A 25,860-nucleotide genomic window follows, 5' to 3' on the forward strand; every position below is an offset into this window, starting at 1 on the left:
CTTCTTCAAAATACCATAGAGTGGCTCCGGCACTTTCAAAGATCCTTGTCGACGAGTACGAGTTCATTCTCGGCAACGCAGACATCCTGCTGGTTCCACGAACAAAACTACAGGACAGCACTCGATCCGAAATGCAGGACGGCCCGCCGCATGATAGGGCTTACGGCGATGCGCTTGAGAGCCTATTGATCATGGCGAATGAAACGAAAGATTTCGAACTTGTAGATCAATTATTGAGAGCGACTTGGGACGGCATCGAAAAGATGTCTATGGGAGAGCAGAATGCTTTGTTGTCTACAATGAGCCATCTTGTCAACAGCGCCCGGTCTTCAAGCAGCACCATGGAGCCCATCTTACGGCTGAAGCGAGTCTGGAGCGTTTTTGCACGTCTTCTACGATTGGAGCGAAAAGAGCAGAAAGCGACGGATCCACCACTCTCGTTAGTAATGGACATCGGCAATATATTGCTAGAAGGCATGAGAGGGGTAACTGCTGGTTCTGAAGAGGACATGGACATCATCGATCTCCTTCATGATTTTGAGAGCAGACGGGGGAGAGAGGTTATTGGAGGCACCCAAATGTCACGCGACGAGGTCATATAACGAGCCTCCTTGGTGTATATATATATATCTGCTTTGGACATCGTCTATAGAGAATCGACTTAACATTAGACAACAGGATGCAGGCAAGAATTGCGTATTACATTATCGGATAACGCTCGTAATTATGTACAGTAACGGTGCTCGAACTCGTTCCCACATGCTTCAGCAGCCAGCCTTCCACCGCCAACACTCTAAGAGAGCATGCTGCCAATACCCGAGTTCTGGTAGCACTGGTAGTGATCGCCATCCGACTTGGGCGAGACGACCTGAATCTGATCACAGCAAGTCTTAGCCCGGCCATCGCAGTCAGCAGCAGCAGCACCCTCGCCGCGGCACTCCTTGGCCTCCGCAGCGCAATCATCACCGACATCGCGCTTGGACTCGGCGAGGCGGCCAGCAATGCCGGCGTCCTGGTAGCACTGGTAGTGGTCTTCGTCGGACTTGGGGGAGACGACGGTGATCTGGTCGCAGCAGGACTGGGCGCGGTCGTCGCAGTTGGCGGCAGTACCCTCGCTGCGGCACTTCTCGGCGGCCGCGGCGCAGTCGACGCCGACGTCGCGCTTGGAGCTGAGCATGCTGCCGATGCCCGAGTCCTGGTAGCACTGGTAGTGGTCGCCGTCCGACTTGGGCGACACGACTTGGATCTGGTCGCAGCACGCCTTGGCGTCCTGGTCGCAGCTGGCGCCGCCCGAGCTGCGGCAGGAGGTGGCCTTGTCGGCGCAGCTGCCGCTGGGCGCGGCGAGGGCGGTGGAGAGGAGGGCCGCGAAGGCGATGGTGGTGGCCTTGGAGAAGTGCATGGTGGTTTTTGAGATTGGAGTGAGAGTGAGGGTGGAACGATTGTAGGTTGGTTGGTTGAGCGAAGGACTTTGGTTGTGGTGAGGATGAGGACTGGAGTTGGTGTATATTCGGGGCATATATATACGTATGCGTTTCTTCCTACTAGTGACATTGCTCCTTTCTTTGGAGTTGGCTTTGGCATTCAACACGAACGCTCTGGTCGACATTTGGTTGAAGTCGGTATCTCTTGCCACGGTCCCGCTCGTGTTGACGGGGTCCCCAGTCTTGACTTTCTCGAAATCATCTTTCTTGTTCATATGCAGTAGGATCGACAGGCCCGTAGACACACAAGCAATTTTAGCCAGGAGGGCCATAGCCAAACGTTGGCCCGGCCACTGCGTAAGGCGGTGCCACGTCGGCTTAGCTAACGGTAAGGCAGTAGCTACGCTCCTTCGACCGGTCAATAGCTGCGCCCCTCCGCACTTTCCTGTCTCCATGGGCTGAGATCAACGTACCTCCACACGCAGGACCGGAACACTTAGCCGCGAAGTGTATTTCGTATTCCGTATCCCCCTTTTCCACACGCTGGACGCATACCTTGTATGCAAGGTAGCATTCACTTAGTCAATCAACCCAATGCGGAGAAAATTAGACTGTTAATTGAATGCTCGACAGAAAGATGGCGACCAGCGACTCTGAAAAGAAGTAGTCCAGAACCGAATAGATGCCAGAGACAGGGCAGCCAATACCTACTCATATCCTCAGCCTTACCGCGATCTTCAGCCGCCATTGCCCCAGCTTCACCGCCACACTGGCCTTACTGTTGCCCCACATTCAGCCCTGCAAGCCGTCCCCGCGTCGCCCTGCGACCTCGGCGATTAGAGCCTTGTCTCGGGAATTCGGCTTCTGACCGAGCTCTTACATAATAACCTCGGACAAGAGCGGGAACAACAGCGCGCCGGAGGTTGGGACTCAAATACCTCTTCTTTCCTTTGCTGGCTGCTGGGCCGGTGACATTGGGAGTTGGTTTGCTGACAGTTTTCACCGGTTTGACGGAGGCGTGCGAGGCTGGCTGTCAGTGTGCGCGTCTTTGCCGTCGCTGCACAAGAACAAAGGTTTGCGTACACCGCTCCAACTCTGAACACCTTCTCCTTAACGATTCCCGGATGCAAACTTGGGCCTTCGTGGAGGTAGTGGTGTAAATAGTGGTCCGGCTGACGTTGGTGGGGGCGCGGTCCATGGCGATTCAGAATTGCGGCAATTGGTTGGCCCGGTTGCAGAAGGTGAAGCTGCTGTTCATACCGAATCTATCGGAAGTGCGCTGTCAGTCGGCTATGGTGACGCTCCATTGCGGCTACGCTGTGAGGTGCGCGGTGGTGCCGTTTGTGAGCGTCATGGAGGCCGTAGAGCCGAGTAGTTGGGCCAGCAAGTAGCTATCGGTGTAGAGAGACCAACAAGTGAGTCGGATGCGGCGGTGACATGGGCGTGCTGACTGCTGAACGCTGAGGTCGGCGGTAGTGGCGGCTTTGGTGAAGCCAATGATGGTACTTTGGTTGGCGGCGCGCATGGGGGGAATCGTAATATGGGTGGCTGTTGTGGCATCTTTCAGGATTGGTCTCTAGGGATTGAGGACGTATGGTGAGATCATCCTTGGAGTTTACTGGTCTGGGGAGATCCGGAATCAACCTACAACAGCAAGTGTGGCGTTAACCGTTGCCTTGGCACATACGATTGCCACATACCTCAACACCACCTTGGCATAGATTCTACCGACCTGGGCGAGCGCCGCAACGGTGCACATGTCAGTCGTCTACCTATAGAGACTGACTCAAAAGCTTTACTAAAACATTGACGTCTCACCAATATGCATGCATTCATGACCATGCTGTACGTTTGCACGCATTGCAATATGCGCTGTACTGATTATTACATTATTTCCAGCTCGTCGTTTTCTACTGAGCTAGAACCAGAGCCTGCTACCGACAATGGCGAAAGTATAGGTTCGTACGAAGTCCTTCTCGTCTAAGCCTTGCAGTTACCGGCCTTGGTCCACGCCTACGGGTTACGCGTCAGTCGTTGATTGCGAGTGTCTAATGTTTGGAGTTCCTACCTCGATGCTGTTGTCGATGCAGACGTAGGCAGCCTTGGCGTTGGCAGAGCTGGAGCACTCGGTGGTAGCGTTGACCTGGGCCGCAAAGGTCCATTCCTCAAGCTGCTCTTCAATGCAGGCGTCACCAGTGCACTTTGGATGTCAGTTCAACGATCGGCGTGGGTTGGTATCAAGGAACTCACGGCCGCCTTGGCAGTATCGTAACAGTCGTCGCAGATCTAGAAGGGTTAAAGTCAGCCGTGGACGTGATGATATGCCTCTGTAGAAACCTTACCCGCGCGAAGTAGTCCCTGTGGTTGGGGGTGTGGGCATTGACGAAAGCCTCGCAGTTTGCGCTAATGTCGACGTCGACGCGAGCAACGACGGGGCCGGCCATGGCGGCGGGAGCAATGGCGGCAAGAGCAACGAGGATGAACTGCATGATCGGATTGATGTTTGGAACGAGTGTCGGGAGTTGGAACGAATGTCGGTGCTTGGTAGATCTTGGAAACGAAAGCTGCCGTGCGACTTTATAAGTAGAGAAATTGTACGTCTTCCCCTATCTGCCCGCTACGCGAAGTCGCCTCCAATTCCATCCCTTCAAGTTTCCGGCGTCAGCTTCCCCGCCGAAACGTTCGGCCGGCTACGATCAGTACCTCACGCGGTAAAGATGGCTCCGCAAGAGCCAACAAAACCCTACCGATATCTAATTATAACAGCCGCACGCCCGCGGATTTAAGAATCGCATGAGAAACGTGAAACGCGAGGGGATCATAGGCAGCTGCAAATGGTCGTACGTGCAAGGTCGGACCCCGAATGTAAGGGGTTCCGTATGCGGCGCCTTGTTCGTCAGTTGCCCCACCAGCCACAGAGTTGTGGAGAGGTTCCCACTATTATGCCCAGCATGGACCACGAACCCACCAGATCACTTAAATGAAGTCTTCCTGCACGTTCAAACAGCCGACTATTGGTCAGCCTAATCACTTGGCACTTTCCTCTTTCTCTTTTGCATGTTTCTTGTATGCACCTCGTCTCCTTTGCCATGGCAATTCTTCTACGCCGTGAACCACGTCGGTGAAGCCGAAGGAAGGAAGCAGCCGACGTCAAATCCAGCGACCTCGCCAATGCTGCAGGAACACCAGATGACCGCGACAATGCTACCAACGTTCCTACAGAGGCAGTTCCATCCACGCGTGTCCAAGACCCAAGCCCCCGTCCAGTTCCCATCTCCAACCACCCATGTAAAACCGTCTCAGAGCAAGCAGGACGACACGCCCAACCAATCCCCCACCAAACCACCCACCCGTCCCCCCATCCCACACCGTCGTCCCACGCCCCTCAACCCACCACCACCACCCCCACCCACTCCACCACCACCGGCCCCACCAACCCATACTCCTGCGCCGCCGCCGCACCACCACCATACGCACCACCCGCCGCTCCACGCATCGCATTAAACACATTCGTCGCGACATCGACCACCAAAACATTGACACCAGGCACCACTAACCCACCGACATCAACCACGGCAGCAGCGATATCGACAGCGGGCAGCGCGCGGCCGTTGAGGGAGGCGCGCATGGCGTGCTGGACGGGGCCGAGGCGCAGGAAGGCGCCGAGGGAGGCGTTGTTGCCGGGGACAGTGAAGGTCGTGGTGTAGCGCGCGGTGCCGCTGGCGTTGGCGAGGGCGCCGGCGGGGTCGAGGGCGAGCCACGGCTGTAGGGGCTGGGCGGTGTAGGTGTGCACGGTGATGGTGGTGGTGGTGTTGTGCGCGGCGGGCTGCCACGCGGCGATGGTGACGTTCCAGGAGGTGAGGGTGGAGGATGGTGGTGGTGGCGGCGCCGCGGCGAGGCGCACGGCGGTGCCGTTGGCGAGCGTGACGGAGGCCGTGCCGGGGCCGGATGAGAGCTGGGCCGCGAGGTAGCCGTCGGCGGTGTAGAGGAGCCCGGCGACGGGGCCGGAGGTGGCGACGGCGTGGGTGTGGGGGGCGCTGGGGCCGGCGGCGCCGGGTTTGGCGAAGGCGATGATGGTTGTTTGGTTGGCGGCGAGCGTGACGGGGACGGTGGTGTGGGTGGCGGTCGTGGTGTATTGCGGGACCGGGACGACGTGGCCGGTCCAGGCGTCGAAGACGTAGGGCGTGCGGTCGCTGACTTCGAAGTCGACGTAAAGCGTCTGCGTCGAGGCACCGTCGTTGTAGAGGAAGACGTGCGTCCAGTCGTCCCGCTCGCGCCAGAAGGAGTACCATGAAGCTGTCGCGTTGGATAGCTTGGCTCGGGGGCTAACGGCGGCTTTGGCGAGGGCGGCAGGGAGCTCGTTCGCCGTGGCCACCGGGAAGACGTTCTCGAGGCCGCTGGCGATGACGGCCTCCATGGTGCCCGTGGCCGCCGTGTCCGCCGAGCTGATGCCGGTGAAGCTGCCGTTGCCAACGAAGAAAACCGGGAGACCTGCGTCCGCAAACTGCTTCACCTTGCCGGCCGCCCTGTCGCTTATTTGTGTTGAGTTTGAGAAAACCAAAGCCCGATACGCAGGACCGTGAGGGCCAAGCACCATTCCGTTCATGCGTACACTCTCCAGATTCTCCGGCCCCAGGTAGTCGTATGTAAAGCCAATGGTTTCCAGGTTCGAGCTTTTATAGCCAGTGGCGTCAATCCAAGGAACGTCGTATTTGTAGAAGGCGAGATCAACCTTGGGAGTGCCGGTCTGCGAGATGTACTGGTTTCTCGAAATGTAATGCATCGTTTCGGTCAGATATGTCCAATCGGGTAGGTTTGGGGACCACATCTCCCGTATGTAAAACGAAAAGGGGGTCCAACTCGGCCATGTACTGTTCTTATAGGGCCCCGAGTACGGCATCCCATGGAGAACATTCATGTTGATGCCGGTGGCGAGTCCCCGGCGAACCGAGAACAAAAGGTCGCCCACCGATGATCCGTACGGATATCCGCTGGCAGCTCCGGCTTCTGATGAGACGACTGAGACCCCGGCCTGGTGCGCAGGCCCTGAGTACTGGCGATACAGATCCGGGTTATCTTTCCATCCAAATGATTCTCCTTCGGGAGCATCGACGAGAGGGACATCAGAAAGCTGCCACACTTTAGCATACATGTTGCTGAACAACAAAAGGTGGAACACGCACCACGTCGACTGGTACATTGTATCCAACCTGAGTCGAGAACTGGATGTCATGGCCGTGGGCCCAGGACATGCGGCTGGCGAGGAAGGCTCGGTAGCCGTCGTTCAGTGTGGCGCGATAGTCTCCGTTACAGCTCGATTGGAAGCTTGAGTTGGCGCTGATGAATTCCTCACCATATGGGACTTCTGAGCCAGCCCACCCGTTGCCTTTGATGACAAGAAATGGGAGACATTGGGTAATGTTGTAGCCGTTTCGCTTGTAAAACATTTTGTCCATGTTTTCCGTCCACCAGACGCAGCTGTCCATCTCCATCGAGTCCTCCCAAGCTACGCTCGCGATATATCGTCAGCAGAAGTCTCGCACACACTGGACCCGGACCTCTTACCGTATCTTGCAGCCGAAGAGACCAGCTGCGCGGTCTGGTCGTCCACGATGACATGCTCGTCAAAGAAGTCGGTCATCAGCTTTGCGCCTGAGCCGATTCAGCATACATTGTCTGGCTACGCGGTCGATCCACTTACCCGCGGCACTAAAGTGATCTACGATCCAGGAGCCGTTATGGATGAAAGTGGTGACGTTCTGTCCAGCGGCGAGGGAACGCTGATTGGTGTATCGCTCATACCACGACAAGATTCGCCACGTGGAGTTCCCCGCAGGTGGAGCCCAGGAAAGGAACCGGTTGGTGGATACAGCTGGGGTCAAATCCAAAAGCCGACCGAGTAGAACCTGATCGGTGTCTGGGAACCATTAGTGGTAGACAAGCGGCTTTTGCGTGGTAGAATACCTTTGATGACTTCGACAGCCAGAACAGCAAAGAGCTTCTGCTCGCCCCAATCCTCTAGCTTATGTCTTCCGCCTCCAGATTGATCCGCAGGCTGAGTCGACAGAGGGAGGGTGCCATTGAAGGCCGTGCCAGCCTCGACAGTAATGTTTACATATGCCTGCTGAAAGTCAATGCTGGGAGTCAATCCGGAGTCCAGAAGACTTGACCGACAAGATGCTTGGCTAGGCCGGCCGTCTGAGGCGCGGCCGGAACGCCCTGTCCCTGATTTCCCCCCTGCGCAAAATCCAGCAACACGCCATGATCCCTGCTGGCTTCCAACGCGCCCACGAATATGTTGTGGAATGGCACAGTACCAAAGGCATAAGTGGACCAATCCTCGGGGATCAAGTCGGGAGTACACCCGGCACATCCGTAGTTGTAGAAAGGGATCAGTTCAAGACCCCCTCCTCCGATCTCAGCCACCGCAGCTACGTCTCGTTTGACGACGTCGACGGAGGCGCTGGCGTCGGGGAGCCTGTCACATGAGGGTCAGTCAAAAGTGCGCCGGTTCCTTTCGCGCCACACTCATTACCAATAGCGAAACTTGGGGCGGTATTGTAGAGCCGGAGAGGCAAAGCCATCGAGAATGTCAGATGCGGCTGTAAATGGGCATGTAGCGAGTAGGGCCGCACCAGCAACGGCAATCTCCCGCATTTTCCGAATCAATGAGCAATGCGTACTGTGGTATGGGGCCCGCTCAGACAAGAGGGGTGCTCACCTTATAAAGTTCCTAAAGCGGCTGTGGCAATGGTAATGGGGAGCTCGTGAATGTACGAATACGACAGTTTACGAGTCCCCACCACAAGACATATCCTTGCCGCAACGAGAACGCAAGAGATACCATTCACTATACTATCACGCTAAGCTCCAGCCATGAAGAATCAAGCTTTGTGGCAGCTATACATCTGTTGTATAAGCCCGGGACGTATGCTTTCTATGAAGTTGACTCTTGAGACATCGGAGGTGATGCCAAATCAGTAGAGCGCCCCGGCTTGCCGTTTACAGGAAAAAGTGTGAGTTATACGTTCATATCGATGCTGAAGTCCGTAATGGCATGGCACCAAGTAATACTTCCATGCCTGTAAAGGTTGGGGCGGCATGGACGTACGACGAGTGAGCAGAGAATGTAGAAGTGTGCAGCGGAAAGACGGGCCGGCGGACAGCGGTCGCCCAGGGTCTTATCGAGAAGTTTTGCTTCCTCAGCAGATCTGCGCGTCGTTAGCGCTCTTTGATTCTCGTCTGACCCACAAGTTAGCGTTTACCATCCATGTGCTGATTCGTCCCCACCAGCCCGGAGCAGTCTCCCAACAGTCGCAGAGATAGGCGGGTGGTGAAAATAGAAGCGGAGGAACGATGACCCCGCATCATATTATCGCATTGCATGATAGCGCCACATTCTTACAACCGAAGTTCCGCCTGCGTCTGCCTGCATTGTAGAACCAATGGCTATATTGTCTGCGCGCCCTCGTTGAAAAAGTCCATCCCATGCATTCAGTCTCTTCCTTTGCAGCGAAGTGTGTCCTATCCCAAGATGGCTCCTTACGACGATGAACGGTCACCGTTGATCAAACGGCATGAACGAGAAGAGCTGGGGCGTTGGAACTCATCCACTTTGAATACTCTCCGCGTGGCCGCCACCTTCTGGTCTTTTATCATCTCCGGAGCAAACGACAGTCTGTACGGCGTAAGTGATTCCCGACCAGTCAACCCCTCCATCTCGCTGACCATCTCAGGTTCTCATCCCACGAGTATGTTGCCTGCGTACCGCTTAGCCGCCACTCATAGTTGACACGGGGTCGGGCACAGCTGGAATTCTTCTACGGCCTCAACCACACGACCGTGTCGCTGCTCTTCCTCTCGCCCGTCGCCGGCTACATCATCGCCACGCTCTTCAACCACACCATGCACGTGCGCGTCGGCCAGCGGGGCATCGCCCTCATCGGCGGGTGCTGCCACGTCCTCGCCTACGCCATCGCCAGCACGCACCCGCCCTTCCCCGCTCTCGTCCTCGTCTACACCCTCGTCGGTCTAGGCAGCGGCACCAAGCAGGCGGCGTGGAACTCGTGGGTCGGCGGGCTGCGCAACCCCAACGAGCTGCTGGGCATCCTGCACGGCTTCTACGGCGCGGGCGCCACCGCGATGCCCGTGGTCGCGAGCGTGCTGTTCGGGAAGCGCGGGTGGCCGTGGTACGCCATCTACTACCCCTTCGTGGCCATTGCCTTCGCCGACATGGTCTTCTCGGCGTCCGTGTTCGCGACGCATGATGGCCGCGCGTACAGGGAGAAGAACGGGATACGGCATCGCGAGGAGGAGGAGGAGGAGCACGCTCGGCGCGCGGGGACGCGGGGGTGTCTGGCGTCGGTGCGACGCAGCCAGACTGCCCTTTGCCTGAGGGAGAAGGTCGTGCTGCTCGGCAGTGCGTTTCTGATCACGTACACGGGCTCGGAGGTCGCGCTGGGCGGGTGGATGGTCACGTTCCTGATGGAGGTCCGGCACGGCACGGCGTTTGCGTCCGGGCTTGCCGTGAGCGGGTTCTGGGGCGGCCTCACCGTGGGCAGGTTCGTGCTGGGTTTCGTGACGGCGAGGTTTCTCGACAGCATGAAGCTCACTGTGGCCTTCTACCTGGTCTGCGCCATGGCCATGCAGCTGCTGTTCTGGCTGATCCCGAGCTTCATTGCGTCCGCGGTCAGCGCGGCGTTTCTGGGTGAGTCTGTCCGATCCCACGACCTTCGTTTTGTTGCTGAATCAAGCAGGCTTCTTTCTCGGTCCGCTCTTCCCTGCAGTCATTGTGAGCCTTACCACCGTCCTCCCAAAGTCGTTGCAAGTGCCTGCAGTTGGCATTTGCTCCGCCATTGGAGCGTCCGGTGCCTCTTCTGTGCCCTTCGCTGTTGGAGCCATAGCACAGGCCATGGGAGTGCAAGTGTTGCAGCCTATCATTTTTGCATGTCTTCTGTTGTGTCTGTTGCTTTGGGCGCTCTTTCCAGATCCAGACTCCCCGCTTGTCGATATTGAGACTTCCTGATAGGAACGGGAGCAACCTTGTTCTGTCTATATTTCGTACCGTTGATTTGCATAAAAGGGGGGGACATGTGGCCAATTGGCCTGGAAGTAGCGACAATTTCGGAATAGACCACGACTGCGATCATGCACTCTGGCAGCGAGCAGCATTTACGAATCTCAATTTGACCGCCATCAAGAAGCACCAACTTTCTCCCACCATCCAAATCATAGAACACGATAGGTAGAATCTTCCCACCCGGCACGGCTCCCACCCTCCACAGCTCCGCGTCCCCTACACCGTTCTAGCAACCCTCCCCTCCGCCCCATCCACATCATCCGTTGTCATCTCCGTCGTCTCCGCCGTCTCCATCGCCTCCTCCCACGCCGCCAACTTACCCTCCCCACCCTCCCCCTCACCCCCACCCTTCTCCATCCCTCCTCCATCCTCATACGCCTTCGGCGGGCCCTTCAACCTCGGATGCTTCAGGTCGCTCAGATCCAGGACAGCCAACTTATCGTCCCTCCCGGCAACGGGGACGGCCTCGTCGACGCGATGCCAGCAGCCCAGGCCGATCTCCTCGTTGGCGAGGCGCTGCAGCTGGATCGTCTCGTTGGTGCACCACTCGAGGCGGGCGTACGAGTCGAGGCGGCGAAACCGCGTCTGCAGCCACGCGACGGCGGGCTCGACGGTGTAGGAGGCGGCGATGATGAGCGCCCCGGCGCCGAAGATGATGGTGATGCCGAGGATGGGGGAATTCATGTAGCCGGCGCTGTGGACTTTCTGGTTGCGCGCGCGCGGGGGGTTAGCTGGTGGCGGTGAGGGGTCGATGCGGAGGAGAAGGGCCGGGTCGGGTCGGGGGAAGGAGGCATACGTACCTGGTTTCTGCAGATATTGCGTGCCTGCGTGTTCGCCGGCGGCGCGAAGAACGGACGCAGCTCGGCGTAGGGCGCGCCCGCGGCGCCCGCGACGAAGGCGTCTTGCAGCGCGGCCATGCACGTCGAGAACCAGTGCTGCGCTTCGAGCTGCCACTGGTTGTCCGGGATGGGGCCCTGCAGCGCGCTGCCGACGCGGAAGCGCGCCGTCAGGGCCGAGACGCCCAGGGTGCCGACGAGGTTGGACATGGGCGGCATGAGGTTCTCGATGAGCAGGCTGAGCCATTCGTGGATCCTCCTCTGCTTGTCGTGCTGCGCGGGGAATGGAGAGTCCCGAGACGACATGCGGCCTTGCAGCGGTTGGCACTGTTCGCCCTCGCTGACGGTGGGGTTGCACCATTGTTGGCGAGATGTGCAGCCGAGGAATGAGACGATGTCGTCTTGAAGGTAGAGCTCCGACGTGCCGCTCATGGCGGACTGCACGATCTTGTAGCCCGATGGCCGGCTTGCGGCAAACCAAAGATCGTGGGATGGCTCGAGGAATTCGAGCCCGTTTTCGGAGAGGGCAAACAGCATGAGGTCGGCGTCTGGGACCGCAAGCTCCGGGATGGGGTGGAAATAAGAGTACGGGTTGTCGTACGATCCGTTCACGAGGTAAGCGTTCAGTATGCTTGAGAACGTCAGCCTTTCTTGGGGGATCACGAACATGGATGTACATACCTCAATGTATAGTCCGCCGCTGAGCTTGTCTCGTTTTGATGAAGCATTAAGTAGTCCATCTCCGGATATTGATATGTAAATGGTGTTTGTTGGAGGATCCGTGGCCCGAGGTAATACGTTCGGTATGAGATGCCTGAGTCGGGATCGGTGCGATGCCCTTGTCGGCCTGTCAGGTTGAGGGGAGCGCACTGGTCGACCTTTCTGAAGAGAAGCTGTTCATCTGGAGGGCCGTTAATGCCGAAGTGATCATGCGTGCTGAGGAAACCCGTGTCCAGGAGGATGTTTTGGTCGAGGGTTAGACAGATATCATTGTTGAATGGACAGCTGGCGTTGGTCTGGACGGAAAAAGGGATGCGTTTATTTGTATATTTCTGGCAGCTTTCCGAGCTCGTCTTGTTGAAGTAGCACTGCAAGGCATAGTTGGCAGCCGTCACGTACCGTTCAGCCATGTATGTGGACAGCTTCGTCATCCCTTCCGAGATGTTTGTGTCGGTACGGGGGCCAAACAACCCGCACATGTCACCCTAGACAAGAACCTCGCTACCGAGAGCACTGGAAACTTTGGATGAGAATCCACTGCAGGCAGCAAACCCCGTGAGAATGAGAGAACTCAGCAGCAGCAAGGGAAGGATGCGGCGGTACGGGCGTTTTGCAATTTCTCTCCACGCGAGAAGCAGCTGGAATAGGCTGGCGATGCCGCTGGTAGAGTTCGCCGAGTTCCGAAGGATAGCCTGCCTTTGGTGATGGAGTCCATCTCGAGCGGATTCAGATGAGTAGAAATGATGGAAAGCAAAACACGAAAGCCTCCAAAAGCTTGTGCTAACGATGGTGACAAACAGAGCAATGAATGCGATGAGGAGAGTACCATTCCCCCGTGTCAATGTGAGCGTAGCACCAAAGACTGGCCCGCGTGACCAGTCCGTCCAGGTGCCCAAGTAGATTTTGTAGTCTTCGATTTCCGAAAGAACATTGTCCATTTTGGATCGGAGAGATGTTGGAAGTTGAGCTTGTGCTGTCGAAAAAGGATGGAGGGCAGCACTTGACTTATATGCCTTCTCTTTTGCCCCCCATTGTGCATGACCCAAGATATTGTTGGAAAGGGCATGTCAAAGAAGCAGGTGTCAAGAACCACTGGTCAAATCAACACAAAAACATTTCAGGCGAAGCCTGAGGTAGGCAGCGTGGTTCTACAAGGCAAGGGGAGCGGAAGGCTTCGCCCCCAACGCTCGAGAGTTTCTGACCGGTCTACCGCAAGGCTGTGCGAATCGAGCCATTTCCCTGCCTCTTCCGCCCCCACGCCGAGTGTATGGCCACACAGGTGCTACCATGGGACAAGGCTGGAGATATACTTGCAATGATATTATATCCGTCACACGCACAGCTCTGTTTCTGGTTTCACAACGGCTTTTCCACCTTCCCATTCGGTCCCAACCCAGCCTCGTAGCCTTGACAGCATTGCTGCTGCCTGGGTGCTGTGCGTTTGGCCTGTTACGAGTCTCTAAATGTTTCGCCTTTGTATCTATCTTTGGCCGCTTTCATCTCTGCCTGGATTCTTGCATGTCGGCCTTGCCGCAAAGACGGAAGGGCCTGGACGGAATGTCTAAGGTCGTCGTTCGCGGCATGACCGACGACACAAGCACCGGCGCCGATACATATCTTCCCTGCCGTTAATGCCGGCGTGACCGGAAAACAAACTCACGCAGCACCAGTACACTTCGCAAATGGGCGCTGTTAATTTTGCGCTTGCTATCCGGGCAAAACCATGCCCGCCTCCGGGTCATTGCGGCGTGCGGAGGTTCTGATTGGCTCATTCTGTTGAGCAAAAGCCTCCAGTCTGGGGGCTGCTACGGTGCTACCCGGAGCATCAATGGCATTTAGTTAACGGGCTGAAGTGCATGTCATCCCCGTAGTACAACACTTTTTTTCTCTTTTACTTTATAGACAGGTCAGCACGATACACGTTGGCAGATGAAGATGGGTTACTAGGTACAGACTACTAGTGCGGGACACGAATTTACCGCGCATCGTGAGATATAGCAACTTCCTGTCTCGTAGACCCGGTCTCACCCTCCCTCCTCCGCCACCGCCGCCTGCAGCCCCTCCTCCCTACAATACGCATCCAGCTCTTCCACAGCCCTACTCGCCGGACACCTCTTCACCGCGCGGGGCCGCAGCCCCAACTGCGCAATGCCCACATCATCATGAGCATCCACATCGCCGTCCCAGTCGTACCTCACCAGCAGCACGCCATCCCCCTCGAAGTCGTCGGCGTCGGCGACGATGGCGACCTGGCGGTGGGTGGAGGGGTGGGACTTGCAGAACCACGGATGCAGCCGGGCGATTGCGGCCTGGGGGTCGCGGCGGCCCGAGTAGTTGGCGGCCATCTGCACGCGGCGGGCGTCTACCGGTTTGGCGTGGTGGTTGGGTTCGAGGAGGTCGGGGAGGTCGCGGACTGTGGTGGTGGTGGTGTGTTAGCTTCTTCGTGTTTGTTTTTGTTGCGATCTGGCAAGGGGAATGGAATTGATGGAAAAGGCGGGAGATGCAAGTGGCATATGTATACCGTTGTGCACCGTGCTCCACCAGCCGTACTGCCAGCGGACAGCCGGCTCGGGCGGCGCAGGGGCGGCGGGGGGCTGGCTCGGCTGGCTCGGGTCCGGTGGACCGTAGTTGAGCTGCTCTTCTTCCTTGAGGTCCTCCCAGTGCATGTTGCCGAGGTCGAGGTTCACGCCCCAGCTGGCGGCCATGTCGACGTCGCAGCGGGCCTTGTCGACCCGGTCCCGCTCGTCCTCGCTGGTGTCGAGGTGGACGACGACGAGGCCCTTCGTCTGGTAGTCGGCATCGGCGGCCACGATGAAGTACAACGGGTGGATGGACGTGTCTTCGTCCCGCACGCGCACGTGGTAGTCGAAGACGTGGCGGAGCGGGCGGCCGGCGAAGCTGGGCTGCGGCGCGAGCTTGCTGCTGCCGTCGGCGAATTCGGCTGAGTTTATCGCAGTCTCCAGGGCCTGCAGCGCGGCTTGGTCGAGGTTGGCGATGGTGTAGATGGCGAATTTGAAGCGGCCGTTGAGCGTGGCGCGGTGGCGCTCGGTGTTGGGCGCCGTTGAGGGCAGGCTTAGGTCTGGAGGTGAGGCCATTTTGGAATGTGGGAGTGAGGTGGTGAGGGAAAGAAGACGAGGAGCGATGCAGGAGATAGATATCGTGGTGGGGGCGGGCCGTGCCGGGTGAGGCGCGGGCGGGGCTTCCGTCTGACTGCAGCTGACGTCACTTCCTTCCTCGCCCCAAACACTGCCATTCTGGTTCTGCAGCGTCGAGCTGCAGCTGAAAAAGAACATGTTCCTACATGCAAGGAGGGTTAGCGAGTGTTGGCCAGAAATCCCATAGGCCACTGTCGCATCCCATGACTGAAACCGACTCTCGCACTTCCATCCGCCTGCAGCATCCCCCTGCAGTAACATGCCTCAGCTTGCGGCAAGGCCTCCCTTCGTGGCTCAGCTGCATTGCATGCGTGCTTTTTCTGCTGCCATCTTCACGAACACCTTCCTTCCCAAGAGGCCCAATGAAACATCCCTCTGTGTGGTCCTATTTAATAGAAAAACCCCGGCAAGTTTCCTGAAGTGGCCCTCGAATGCAACGTTGTCCCACATGGGTTTCGGTCTCGACACATAAACCCCCACACATATGATATCACCTCCTTCCCAACAGGGACGCTGCCTTCGATGCGGCCCGCACACATCGATCCTCTATGAATGCTTCTGCTGTCATCCCCATCCTTCAGCAACACCGCTGCCTGCCTGATACTGGGACTCAACACACCCGGAGCTTCCGGACATGTTGGTATATGGAACATCCAACAACACTCTGGATCAATGTCGCTATTCTCGACTTTCCACTCTCCAGCTGAACCGTCACAGCCTCCCACACTGGACGCACTGAAGCCGTATCTTCCGACCTTTGATGATGGGGTCCGAACGTAGAGGCGGCATAAGTACGTCGTAGGCACTGCGTCTGGAGTTGGAGCATCCAAGCCCTTCTCATCACACACGACCTATCACTGCAACACTCTTCTCTCAAAATGCGCCCATTCACCGTCGTCGCGCTGTTCGCCGTCCTCGGCTACGCCACGCCCCCAATGTCATTCAACTGCGCCGATCGCCTCGAAGGTAACGACCAGCCACCCCTTCGCCCCACTCAAGAGTTTACCAGGCAACTGACAGCCGACATCCAGACATCTGCTCGAACATGTGCTGGGGCGCATATTGCACCGAGCCCGCCTTCGGCGCCACGCTGAACTACGACCGATACGGCGGGACGGGCGACCGCAACAGCGACGTCGGGAAGGCCCGGCAGAAGAGCGCGGGATGCCTGCCACGCCCGAACCGGTGCAGTGTGAGTGAAGAGGCAGCAGCAGTCCGGTTTTTAAAACAAAGCACTGATTTGCCGTGCAGACCAATGGAGGCAACCCTCATGCAGGGGAAAATTGCGACGAATACCCTTTCGCGAGCACCTCAGACGCGGACAAGGGCGGGCAAGTGAGCAAGTGTGTCATCAGCAAGCATAACAGCCGTAAGTTATCCCGAGGGTATGGGTTCAGTTTGGTCCGCCGGGCACTGCGACAGAAAAGGGGGGGCAGTTGAAGTAATGATCCGGATGTAAATGCACGACGCTTCTGCGATCAAGTGCATCTGGACAAGTGCTGCAACTGCCCCGATTTGTCCCAGTATCAACCGAACCGAGAATGGTGCCGTCCATCTCGCTGACAGCGGAACTCTTCCAGGCCAGGGCAACATCATCGGGCAGTACACGCAAAACACGTGCGGCGGCAAAGATTGCCAGTTCATCGTCGGCTTCGGCAACCCGGCGGCGGCCAACGTCAAGTACTGCATGGCGTACAGCGACCGCTACAACAAGTGCATCCCGGACGGCTCCATCTTCAAGAACGGCAAGCCCGACGTGCGTCCGCCGCCGGCCAAGCGCGATGGCAACGCCACCCAGATCGGCGGCATGTATCTGATGAAGTCGGGCATGAAGGTGGCCTTTGGTAAGTTCCGTAGTGGAGGTGAAAGGAGTGTGTGAGCCTTTTCTGATGCGTATTTGCAGGCGCGAATCTGGATATTGGAACGAAGACCAAGCACGCGACGCCCAAGAACTCGACCATGCTCGCATGGGTCGATGATAACGACGAAGACGAGGAACACGTGGAGTGGGATTTTCTCGATGATGAGGTTGTTGAAAAGCTTGAGGAGTAAGAGCATGGATCGACAATGTCAAGACGGAGATACTCGGATTTTTCCTTTCAAGTTGGCCATTCGCTTTTATATAATTCTTGACTATTAATTAGAGTCCATTCGCTATCAGTGTATCCCAACTGTCCGGAGTCGAAGCAATTGTCAGGATGTAGACGCAAGGTTTAATCCCTCACAAACACGTCCGTACAAGGGATTCCACGACCCACGTATACAGAACATCTACACTGCCTCCTCCCCCCGTCTCCACGACCGTCCCACCATCACATCTGTCTCCCGCACTACCCCGTAATGAGCCCAAACCGCCCCTTCCCCGGGGTAACGCTATACGCCCACTGCACGCCCTCAAACTCCTTCCTCGGCTTAAACACCACCCTCACCTCCTCCACCGGCGTATAGAACGACGCCGCCGCCGACTTCGCATCAACGCGAGGCTCCCTCCACACGCCTTCCCGCTCGGGCACGACGTCGAACCTCAACACCAACATGGCCACCAACGCCAGCACCTCGCCGGTGGCGAAATGCCTGCCAGGACACAGACTGGGGGAGATGCCGAACGCAAGGAAACCGGCCATGCGCCTGCCGCCTTCCGCCTTCTCAACGCTCTTGACGAAACGGCGGGGGTCGAACGCCTCCGCCGACGACCCCGCGCCCCAGATGCCCTCGTTGCGGTGGAAGGCCGGGCTGGGCATGTGCACGACGGCGTCCTTCTTGAGTAGGTACTGCTCGCCCCCACCGCCGCCGCCCAGCACCACGTCCTCGTACGCCATCCGCACCGGCATCGCCTTCGACCGGCACCTCAGCGTCTCCTGGAACGCCGCGACCAGCAACCCGCACCCATCACGAATCGCCGCCAAATCCACCGTATGCACGCCCGTTTCCGCATCCACGCTCACCGCGCCCTCCCGCCACAGCTCACCACGGACGTCGCCCAGCAGGGCGGGCCGCGAGCACAGCTCGAACAGCGTCCAGAACGCCGCCGGCACCGTGTTGGAGAGCAGGCCGAGGGCGAGGCCGGCCTCGAGGCGGGCGGTGTCGGCGAGGGTGGCGCCGGCGGCGCGCTGCGAGCGGAAGCGCGCGAGGGCCATGTCGGATGCGTCGGAGGCCAGGCCGTCGGCAAGGTAGTAGGCGGTGAAGGCGGCGACGAGGGATTCGCGGGCGCGCCAGACGCGGGGGGCGGTGTAGCGGGGGAGGGGGCGGAGGAGGAGGGTGTCGAGGTTGGTTTCCATGGTCCTGTGGGGTCGGTGTTGTGCGTTAGTGCGTGTGTGTGGGAGGGAGGAATGAGCGGGGTGTGTTGACGGACCAGAAGGCGTCTTCGAGGTCGCGCGATCTGTACGGGTTCTGCTTCCCCCACACGGATTCGGTGGCGGCGACGGTGATGGCGTGGCGGGTCCAGGCGAAGAGGTCGACGGCGGTGGCCGGGGGGGCGTCGGCGAGCTGGTCGACGGACGCTTTCAGGTAGGTGATCATCCGCTCGTTCATGGCGTCCAGGCCGGGCCCGATGAGGGCCGGGTTCATGGCGTGCGTGACCCGCAGGCCGAGCCCGCCGCCGCCTTTGGACTCTTCGCGCAGCAGGTCCATGCCCGGTCCCTTGACGCCGAGCATGCCGCTTGCCGAGAGGTTGATGACATACTCGAAGGACAGGGCGCGGTGGTTTCGTTGGATGCCGCTGATCAGAGCGGGGGAGGTGACGACGTAGAACTTGGCCAGAAGCAGGTCTACGGTGAAGATGGGAAGGTCGGGGTGAGCGGCGCTGTTGGCAGTAGTCAGAATGCGAATCATTGTAAGAGAGAGTGTTGAATACCTCAAATGGATCAGGTAAGGCTGGCCGTAGCGGATGAAGCCGAAAATGTGGCCGAGAACGGGGATTGTGTTGTGCACGAGGGGAGGCTCCCGCGGGTCAATGGCGCAAACCCAGCGGGAGAGTGCAATGGCAACGGTGCAAACCAAGGCAACTGCCAGAACGAGGGTGTTGCTCTCCATGGCGTTGAGTTGTCGTCGGCGGCAGAACCAGACGGCTCGGTCCCCTATTTAAACAATTTAAACTTTCCTCTCCCGGAAGGATCTCACGCGGTGCTCGCTTAGATGAGCCAATGGCGTGAGGCTCGGTACGGCGAACACACGTAGTTCCGGCGCTCGTTGACTGGCCGGTTCGGCTGCTTCCGTGGCGGAGCTCTGAACATCCGATCGACGAGCCTTTGTCCAATCAGCTTGCTCCCTTCACTCAGTAATGGACACCATGTCCCTGATGCCAACGCAAAAAGCAAACAGTACCGCAATCCTACCCGGAGGCTGCGGGAGCCGTTTCGTCCGCCGGATGCAAAAGTGAAATTAGTCCCGGAGTATATCGACTTTTGAAGGGCATCGGTTAAGTCCATCCGCCGTCCGCGTTGCACAACTCGGCACTGAGAAGCTGGCGATATTTGATGATGGCGGGACTCGACCCATGCATTGACTGCCTTGCTATCCCGCACATCGACGACAGTGTACAGGTGCCTTTCACTATCTTTCAGTGACTTAGTCGTTGCTGCAACCGCGCCCTCGTTGATGTCGGCAAGCGAGATGGGATGGATGCGCCGCATTCCGGCAGCAGTTTGGCCGTGGCGAGGCCCATGTCGGTGATGGCAAGCTGACAAAGTTACCATCTGTGGCTTAGTGACTCGGGAAAAATCAAAAGGACTTACGACTTTGCCCACGAGTGAAGTCTTTTAAGTGAGCAACAGTGGCCGGTTGGTGGGAAGTGCCGCAGCTCGTCGGGTATGTGAAACGTGCGGAACTTGGAGACTAAGAAGCGATGACTGCGAGAACGATATCAAACGATAAGCACGCGCATTCTCTTCTAAAGGCTGGATATACCCAGTCTGCTTCCTGAGTGGACCTCGGTAGCCCCAGTCGAAAGAGGAAGTACAACCTACCACGAAATTTCGCCTCCTGGAACCGTAACGCTTGGGCAAATCGCCCTGTTTGTCGAGGTGTTCAACAAAATGATATCACCATGGCTCTCAGGTTCAGTGATCTGTCGGATCCATGTGACAGTCTTCCAACATGCTCGTACATTACCAGCTACGGACGGAGTCTGACGTACTATACATCCTTCATGAGATCAAGCCAGACTCGATGGCTTTGCGGACGCGAGAGCGGTACCAGGACGGCTCGACGTCGAGGATCAAGGTGCTTTCGTGGAAGATACGCTGGTACGCGTAAGTAGCAGTGGCGCAATAGGCACAGATCTTGCGCATTCTATGGTACGGAGGTTCGGGTGCGACATGTGCGAAGCCAAAGTCTTGTGGCACGAGAGCATTCATCGGACGCTGTTGGAAGTCGTCTCCGGCAAGGTCGGTAAAGGTTTCTTCAATCCAGCCTGAATCTTTCCCGAAATGATCCAATTCCATTCCAGACGGTGAGAAGTTCTGGTCAAACAAGTCAAAAATTGATTGGACTAGCTTCTGCATTCCTGGCGTCAACGGCAGTGCCTCGTCTGCGGGACAGGGACATATAGTCTTCATCGACTGGTATAACTTCCTCTTCAGGGCTTACTTCATCCGGCAAGTTCGAGCCTGGATCAGGACTGGCTTTGATCTGCCTGAATGCTCCAAACGGACCATGACACACTTGGATGACGTGGGATGCAGGAGCCTCATGGCAATCTTGGTCGATCTGTGAGATGGTCCACAGGGCTGATCTTGGCGCCACTTTTGATACGAGCTTTTCGCTCATGCACCGACATTCCTTTTCCGTCAATAAAGGTCATCGGACGCGCGTGGATCAGGCTATGGAGGCAGGATCGACGTCGAAGAAGATGTTGTCTTGTACCCGCCATATGCCAACCCGGCAAACTTGCTCGCCGAACACGTTGGACGTGCCTCGTTACACTTCATATGCCGAGTCCGACACTGCGCACCGCAATTAGCAGACGCCAGACAGTGTTCCATTGAGCCAGGTGAACCGTTGCGCATCCGTCAAACGATCGGCTCCGTCGAATGCTGGCGTCCAGACTGCGCTTATCCGATCGGGTGGTTGCCAAGGCGGTCCGAGCAAAGGGAACACTTGCTCGTCGACACATTCAAGTAGGAGAACGAGGCGAGGCTCTGTGATAAGCAAAGGACGGCAAGGTGGGGTTGTCCCAGTAGAGCATGTCGGTCCGATCCCAGCCACCGCGCTTACATACCGCTTCGGGTAGCCAGCGGTCTCGTGCAGGGGAAACCTTCCTACTCGGATTCCCGCCGGCCAAGCCGCCACAGATCTTCTCCTCTATCACCCTGATATGATTTGTTGCATCCCGTACAACCACATCTCAATGCAAATCCAGCCGTGGATAATGGGCCGGCCAGCCTATCTGATACTCCGCGTTCTGGTTCTGTGGCGCGCGGGGATGACCGTCACCGTGGGTGCCTGTTGCAGGGTGCCAGGATAGCACGGCTTGGCTGTTAATACACTGACCTTGAAGAGCTGGATGTTTGTGTCCTGACAGCCGTACACCCTCGAACCGCCCAATTCCACATCACTTTGATCGTTCACCAATTGTTGCTTCCACTTCTCTTGCCAGCAATGTCCGAGAAAGACACTCCATCCTTCACGCCCGATGGCTTGGGCTACCCCAAAAAAGAAGCCGTCCATGATCTCTCCAAGATCGAAAGCTGCGCAGTGGGAGACTCCCGGCCGATTGAACAAGCCGGCACCAAACGCAACATCAAGTCTCGCCATGCCCAGATGATTGCCATCGGCGGCAGCATTGGGACCGGTCTCTTCGTCGGCACAGGCCAAGCCCTTGCGATCGGTGGTCCAGGCATCGTCCTCCTCGCATACTGTTTGACGGCCATCCTGGTGTACGGCGTAGTGACGGCAGTGATTGAAGTGGGCGCGTACCTACCGCTCTCTGGCAGCTCCACCGCCTCCTTCTGCAGCCGCTTCGTGTCGCCCTCTCTCGGCTTCGCCCTTGGCTGGCTGTATTTCTACTCGTTTGGAATCATCGTCGCCTACGAAATCACCGCCGCCGCCATCGTCATCGACTACTGGCCGAACAACATACACGTCGCTGTGTGGATATCCATCATGATGATTGTCATCATCGCCTTGAACCTCTCGCCTGTCGGCATCTACGCAGAGACCGAATTCTGGTTCGCCAGCTTGAAGGTCATCATGATCGTCGGCCTGCTACTCCTGTCACTGATCCTTTTCCTCGGTGGAGGACCAAGCCACGATCGCCTTGGCTTCCGATACTGGCAGAACGGGGCTGCGGTCAAGCCGTACATTACCACAGGCGGCGGGGGACGCTTCACCTCGTTCCTCTACGTCTGGGTTTTCTCGGGGTTCTCATTCTACTTCGGGCCCGAGCTCATCATCTTCACGAGCGGCGAGATGCGGAACCCGCGGAAGAACCTGCCCATCGCAAGCCGCCACTACTTCTGGCGGCTGATCATCTTCTACGTGCTCGGCGTATTAGCGATCGGGGTAACGTGCGACTCGTCCTCGGCCGGGCTCACGTCCGGGTCGGGCGACGCCTCCGCCTCGCCGTGGGTGATGGCGATCCAAAACGCCAGCATTCCCGTCCTCCCGTCCATCATCAACGCCGGCATCCTGTGCAGCGCGTGGTCCGCCGGCAACGCGTACCTCTACATGTCCAGCCGGTCGCTCTACTCGCTCGCCGTGAGCGGCAACGCGCCCGCCATCTTCGCGCGGTGCAACGGGTGGGGGCTGCCGATGTACTCGGTAGCGGCGGCGAGCTGCTTCGCGCCGCTGGCCTACCTGAGCTGCGGCGCGCAAGCCGGGGTCGTCTTCAACTGGCTGGTCAGCCTCACCAACACGGCCGGGTACACGTCGTGGATCGTGTGCTGCCTCGTCTTCGTCCGCTTCCGCAAGGCGTGCGACGTGCAGGGCGTCGCGGCGCCGTACCGCTCCAGGTCGCAGCCGTACATGGCGTGGGTCAGCCTTGTCTTCCTCTCGCTCCTGCTGCTGTGCAACGGCTTCACTTGCTTCTACCCCGGGCGGTTCACCGTCAGTGGCTTTTTGACGACTTATATTGGCATTCCCCTCTTTCTTGCGCTCTGGATCGGCCATAAGCTGCTTCGGGGGCTGAAGGATCCGTGGATGACGGGCCCGACCGAGGTCGATCTTACTACTGGCCTGAGCGAGGTCGAGGCTGACGCTGAGATGTGGACTAGAATGGAGGAGATGGAAATGGAGCAGAAAGGCGGAGGTTCTAAATTGCTGAAGGGCCTGTCTAAGTTGTGGGAGTGAGAGGCGGTTGTAGTTTAAGTGTAGGCAATTTTCAATCGTCCTCTTGACAAGACTCAGCACAGCAGTAACAGAGTATCCCTCGTACATGGGCAGTTGAATACAATACCTGAACATAACTGTGCGCATTCAGGACTAGCATTCACGCCGGGAGATTTGATTCAACTACTGAACTAAACATGATGCTGTACGTGGGATCATCTCTTTTGTCGCTCGTTGTGCTGATACATGAAGTATCCTGTCCTGTGATTCATGACTCAGCTTCTGATAAGCGTAAGGTCTGACACTGTCCCATGTGTTTCCGTATTCTTGCGTCAACTCGGCTGGTGCATTATTGTGGGGTTCCCCGGAAATGGAGACGACCAAAGTGGAGGGTTTTACCTGAGCCGAGAGCGAAATCCCGGCGGTGGCGAAATTGGCACGGGAAACCAGGCCGTGAGCCCTACCAAGTGTTTCCAAGCTTCTTCTATTCGCTTGATATTTTTCTTAGCGATGCTGCTTACATTGATGACCCCCCCGCCACCCCGCATCAAGCGTCTTAGATGGACTGATGGCGGCGAAGGGCTTCAACCACAACACACACATTTCCACTAGGAAAGTCGAAAGGAAACCTTCTCACAAAAGGGAACTACACCTTACTATGCCACTATCAGCCTCGGTCTTTGAGAGGTGCATCCAAGCGACCATGTCGTTCCCATGTTAAGTGCCAATCAAGCTTATAGCAAACACCAATCTTCGTTGACATCCTCGCGCTACCAACATAGGCTCTCTACCTCGCAAGCCGAAGACACATTCGACGTCCCGATCATCGGGGTATGATTAACTGGAAGATGGCATCCAACGCATGAAACGACGTGATAAAAAAAAAAATCGGCTCGGCATATCAAGCCACAAATTTCCTCAACACCCATACACCACGCTCACGGCAGACCCTGCCCCTTCGCAATCACCTCAACCTCCCCAAGCCCATCAAACCCATCCTCCGCACCCGTCGACACACCGCCCTGCGCCAGCGCGATCTGGCCCAACTCATCATTCAGGGCCAAAAACACGGCCGACGAGAACGGCGAGCCCAGGGTGCAACTCCCCGCATTGCTCAGCTGCATGCTCAACCCGCAAACCTCGGTATTGTTCCAGAAATCCGTATTGCCCCGCGCCCAATTCCTCAACGGCACGTCAATCGTGACGCTGCTCCCAGCCTCCACACCGGCAAACGTCAGCGACACGTTCCTGTCCGCGGGAATCGACTCGCACGACCCGTTCCACGCGGGATACCCCTGGAACGTGACAAGGCCGGCCGCGTCCAGGAAGTCGTCCTCGTCGACCGGCAGGTAGTCCTGGCCGGAGCCGCTGTCGATCAGACACGTCTCCACGACGCTCGAGTTGTCGTAGCCGTAATACGGCTTCACCGCGCGGCCGCCGGCGCGCCACACGGGGGTGTCGACGTAGTACCCGACGGAGCCGGCGGCCCCGCGCGACGGCACTTGGACGAGGTCCCCGCTGTACTTGCCCTTGGGCAGCGCGCCCAGCAGCATCGTGCCGCGGTAGTCGTCGCGCGCGCCGGGCGGCGGCGCATCGAACCACATCGAAAGCGTGCTCGACGCGATGGCGCCCGCGTCGAGCAGGTTCTGGCGGAAGGACGGGCCCTGGCTGCCGGCGCCGGACGAGGATGGCGCGGCGATGCCGAGGATGCTGCTGTCGTAGGTGGTGCCCGAGCAGGCGTCGTCGGCGCGGACCTTGATGATGGTTTTGTTGGTGATGGCGATTTGCGTGTTGGCGAGGTGCGGCGTGGTGTCGGCGTCGGGACCGAACGAGAGGGTGTCGTTGACGGTGTAGAAGGAGCTGAGCATCTTGCCGTTGCCGCCGTAGGCGTAGCCGCGCGTCTTGTTGAGCAGGCCGTGGGCGGTGCTGGAGGCGGACGGGTCGTAGGAGGGCTCGGGGGTCTCGCGGCAGGGGCCTTCGACGCCGAGGTAGGGGCTGCCGTAGTAGATGGTGGCGTTGGGGCCGTAGACCTGGCGGGAGGAGGGTGTTAGTAGTGATGGTGCTGGGTGGGCGGAGTGGCTGCATATGCGTACCCAGTAGTCGGCGCTGCCCAGGTCGACGACGGTCTCGATGGGCGTCTGCTCGGGCGTGCCGATGTAGATGTCGGCGTAGACTTTGGGGTAGCCGTTGTAGGGGTACTTCAGTGGCATGAAGACGGGCTTGCCATCCTGACGCTTGGTCGGCTGCGCGGCCGACGAGGCGGCCAGGAGAGACAGGAGGATGGGAAGCATTTTGGTTTCTGTCCAAAGGATGGTCCCGAGAAATGCTGGGCTCGGTGATGAAGCCGGTGCGGCACTCGCTTTTATGTTGGAGCTTCACCTATA

The 25,860-nt window shown here is 58.0% G+C and overlaps 10 protein-coding genes across 10 annotated transcripts; 3 read left to right on the top strand and 7 right to left on the bottom strand.

Moving 5' to 3' along the window:
• Positions 1-793: 793 nt before the first annotated feature.
• Positions 794-1,753, bottom strand: SLS55_005028 (uncharacterized protein; the record flags this gene model as incomplete). Its single annotated transcript, XM_066776479.1, has 2 exons — positions 794-1,466; positions 1,593-1,753. 2 exons carry the CDS (start codon positions 1,751-1,753, stop codon positions 794-796), a joined length of 834 nt encoding a protein of 277 aa, XP_066632321.1.
• A 1,914-nt stretch (positions 1,754-3,667) lies between these two features.
• SLS55_005029 (uncharacterized protein) lies at positions 3,668-7,062 on the bottom strand (the record flags this gene model as incomplete). The annotated part of the gene is made up of 4 exons (XM_066776480.1): positions 3,668-3,971; positions 4,979-6,552; positions 6,605-6,927; positions 6,987-7,062. The coding sequence occupies 4 exons, from the start codon at positions 7,060-7,062 to the stop codon at positions 3,668-3,670; spliced, it is 2,277 nt and encodes a 758-aa protein (XP_066632322.1).
• Positions 7,063-8,955: 1,893 nt separating this feature from the next.
• SLS55_005030 (uncharacterized protein) lies at positions 8,956-10,669 on the top strand (the record flags this gene model as incomplete). Its single annotated transcript, XM_066776481.1, has 3 exons — positions 8,956-9,108; positions 9,231-10,128; positions 10,554-10,669. 3 exons carry the CDS (start codon positions 8,956-8,958, stop codon positions 10,667-10,669), a joined length of 1,167 nt encoding a protein of 388 aa, XP_066632323.1.
• Positions 10,670-10,716: 47 nt separating this feature from the next.
• Positions 10,717-12,005, bottom strand: SLS55_005031 (uncharacterized protein; the record flags this gene model as incomplete). The annotated part of the gene is made up of 2 exons (XM_066776482.1): positions 10,717-11,205; positions 11,301-12,005. 2 exons carry the CDS (start codon positions 12,003-12,005, stop codon positions 10,717-10,719), a joined length of 1,194 nt encoding a protein of 397 aa, XP_066632324.1.
• Positions 12,006-14,153: 2,148 nt separating this feature from the next.
• On the bottom strand, positions 14,154-15,151 carry SLS55_005032 (uncharacterized protein; the record flags this gene model as incomplete). Its single annotated transcript, XM_066776483.1, has 2 exons — positions 14,154-14,197; positions 14,578-15,151. 2 exons carry the CDS (start codon positions 15,149-15,151, stop codon positions 14,154-14,156), a joined length of 618 nt encoding a protein of 205 aa, XP_066632325.1.
• A 1,519-nt stretch (positions 15,152-16,670) lies between these two features.
• Positions 16,671-17,263, top strand: SLS55_005033 (uncharacterized protein; the record flags this gene model as incomplete). Its single annotated transcript, XM_066776484.1, has 2 exons — positions 16,671-17,055; positions 17,115-17,263. The coding sequence occupies 2 exons, from the start codon at positions 16,671-16,673 to the stop codon at positions 17,261-17,263; spliced, it is 534 nt and encodes a 177-aa protein (XP_066632326.1).
• Positions 17,264-17,541: 278 nt separating this feature from the next.
• SLS55_005034 (uncharacterized protein) lies at positions 17,542-18,042 on the bottom strand (the record flags this gene model as incomplete). The annotated part of the gene is given in 2 exon segments (XM_066776485.1): positions 17,542-18,018; positions 18,037-18,042. The coding sequence occupies 2 exon segments, from the start codon at positions 18,040-18,042 to the stop codon at positions 17,542-17,544; spliced, it is 483 nt and encodes a 160-aa protein (XP_066632327.1).
• Positions 18,043-18,514: 472 nt separating this feature from the next.
• SLS55_005035 (uncharacterized protein) lies at positions 18,515-19,243 on the bottom strand (the record flags this gene model as incomplete). The annotated part of the gene is made up of 2 exons (XM_066776486.1): positions 18,515-19,013; positions 19,065-19,243. 2 exons carry the CDS (start codon positions 19,241-19,243, stop codon positions 18,515-18,517), a joined length of 678 nt encoding a protein of 225 aa, XP_066632328.1.
• A 2,565-nt stretch (positions 19,244-21,808) lies between these two features.
• Positions 21,809-23,497, top strand: SLS55_005036 (uncharacterized protein; the record flags this gene model as incomplete). Its single annotated transcript, XM_066776487.1, has 1 exon — positions 21,809-23,497. One exon carries the CDS (start codon positions 21,809-21,811, stop codon positions 23,495-23,497), a length of 1,689 nt encoding a protein of 562 aa, XP_066632329.1.
• A 917-nt stretch (positions 23,498-24,414) lies between these two features.
• Positions 24,415-25,767, bottom strand: SLS55_005037 (uncharacterized protein; the record flags this gene model as incomplete). Its single annotated transcript, XM_066776488.1, has 2 exons — positions 24,415-25,506; positions 25,570-25,767. 2 exons carry the CDS (start codon positions 25,765-25,767, stop codon positions 24,415-24,417), a joined length of 1,290 nt encoding a protein of 429 aa, XP_066632330.1.
• Positions 25,768-25,860: the final 93 nt, after the last annotated feature.

Source organism: Diplodia seriata (assembly GCF_021436955.1).
Source record: "Diplodia seriata strain FDS-637 chromosome Unknown scaffold_5, whole genome shotgun sequence".
Taxonomy (NCBI): domain Eukaryota; kingdom Fungi; phylum Ascomycota; class Dothideomycetes; order Botryosphaeriales; family Botryosphaeriaceae; genus Diplodia; species Diplodia seriata.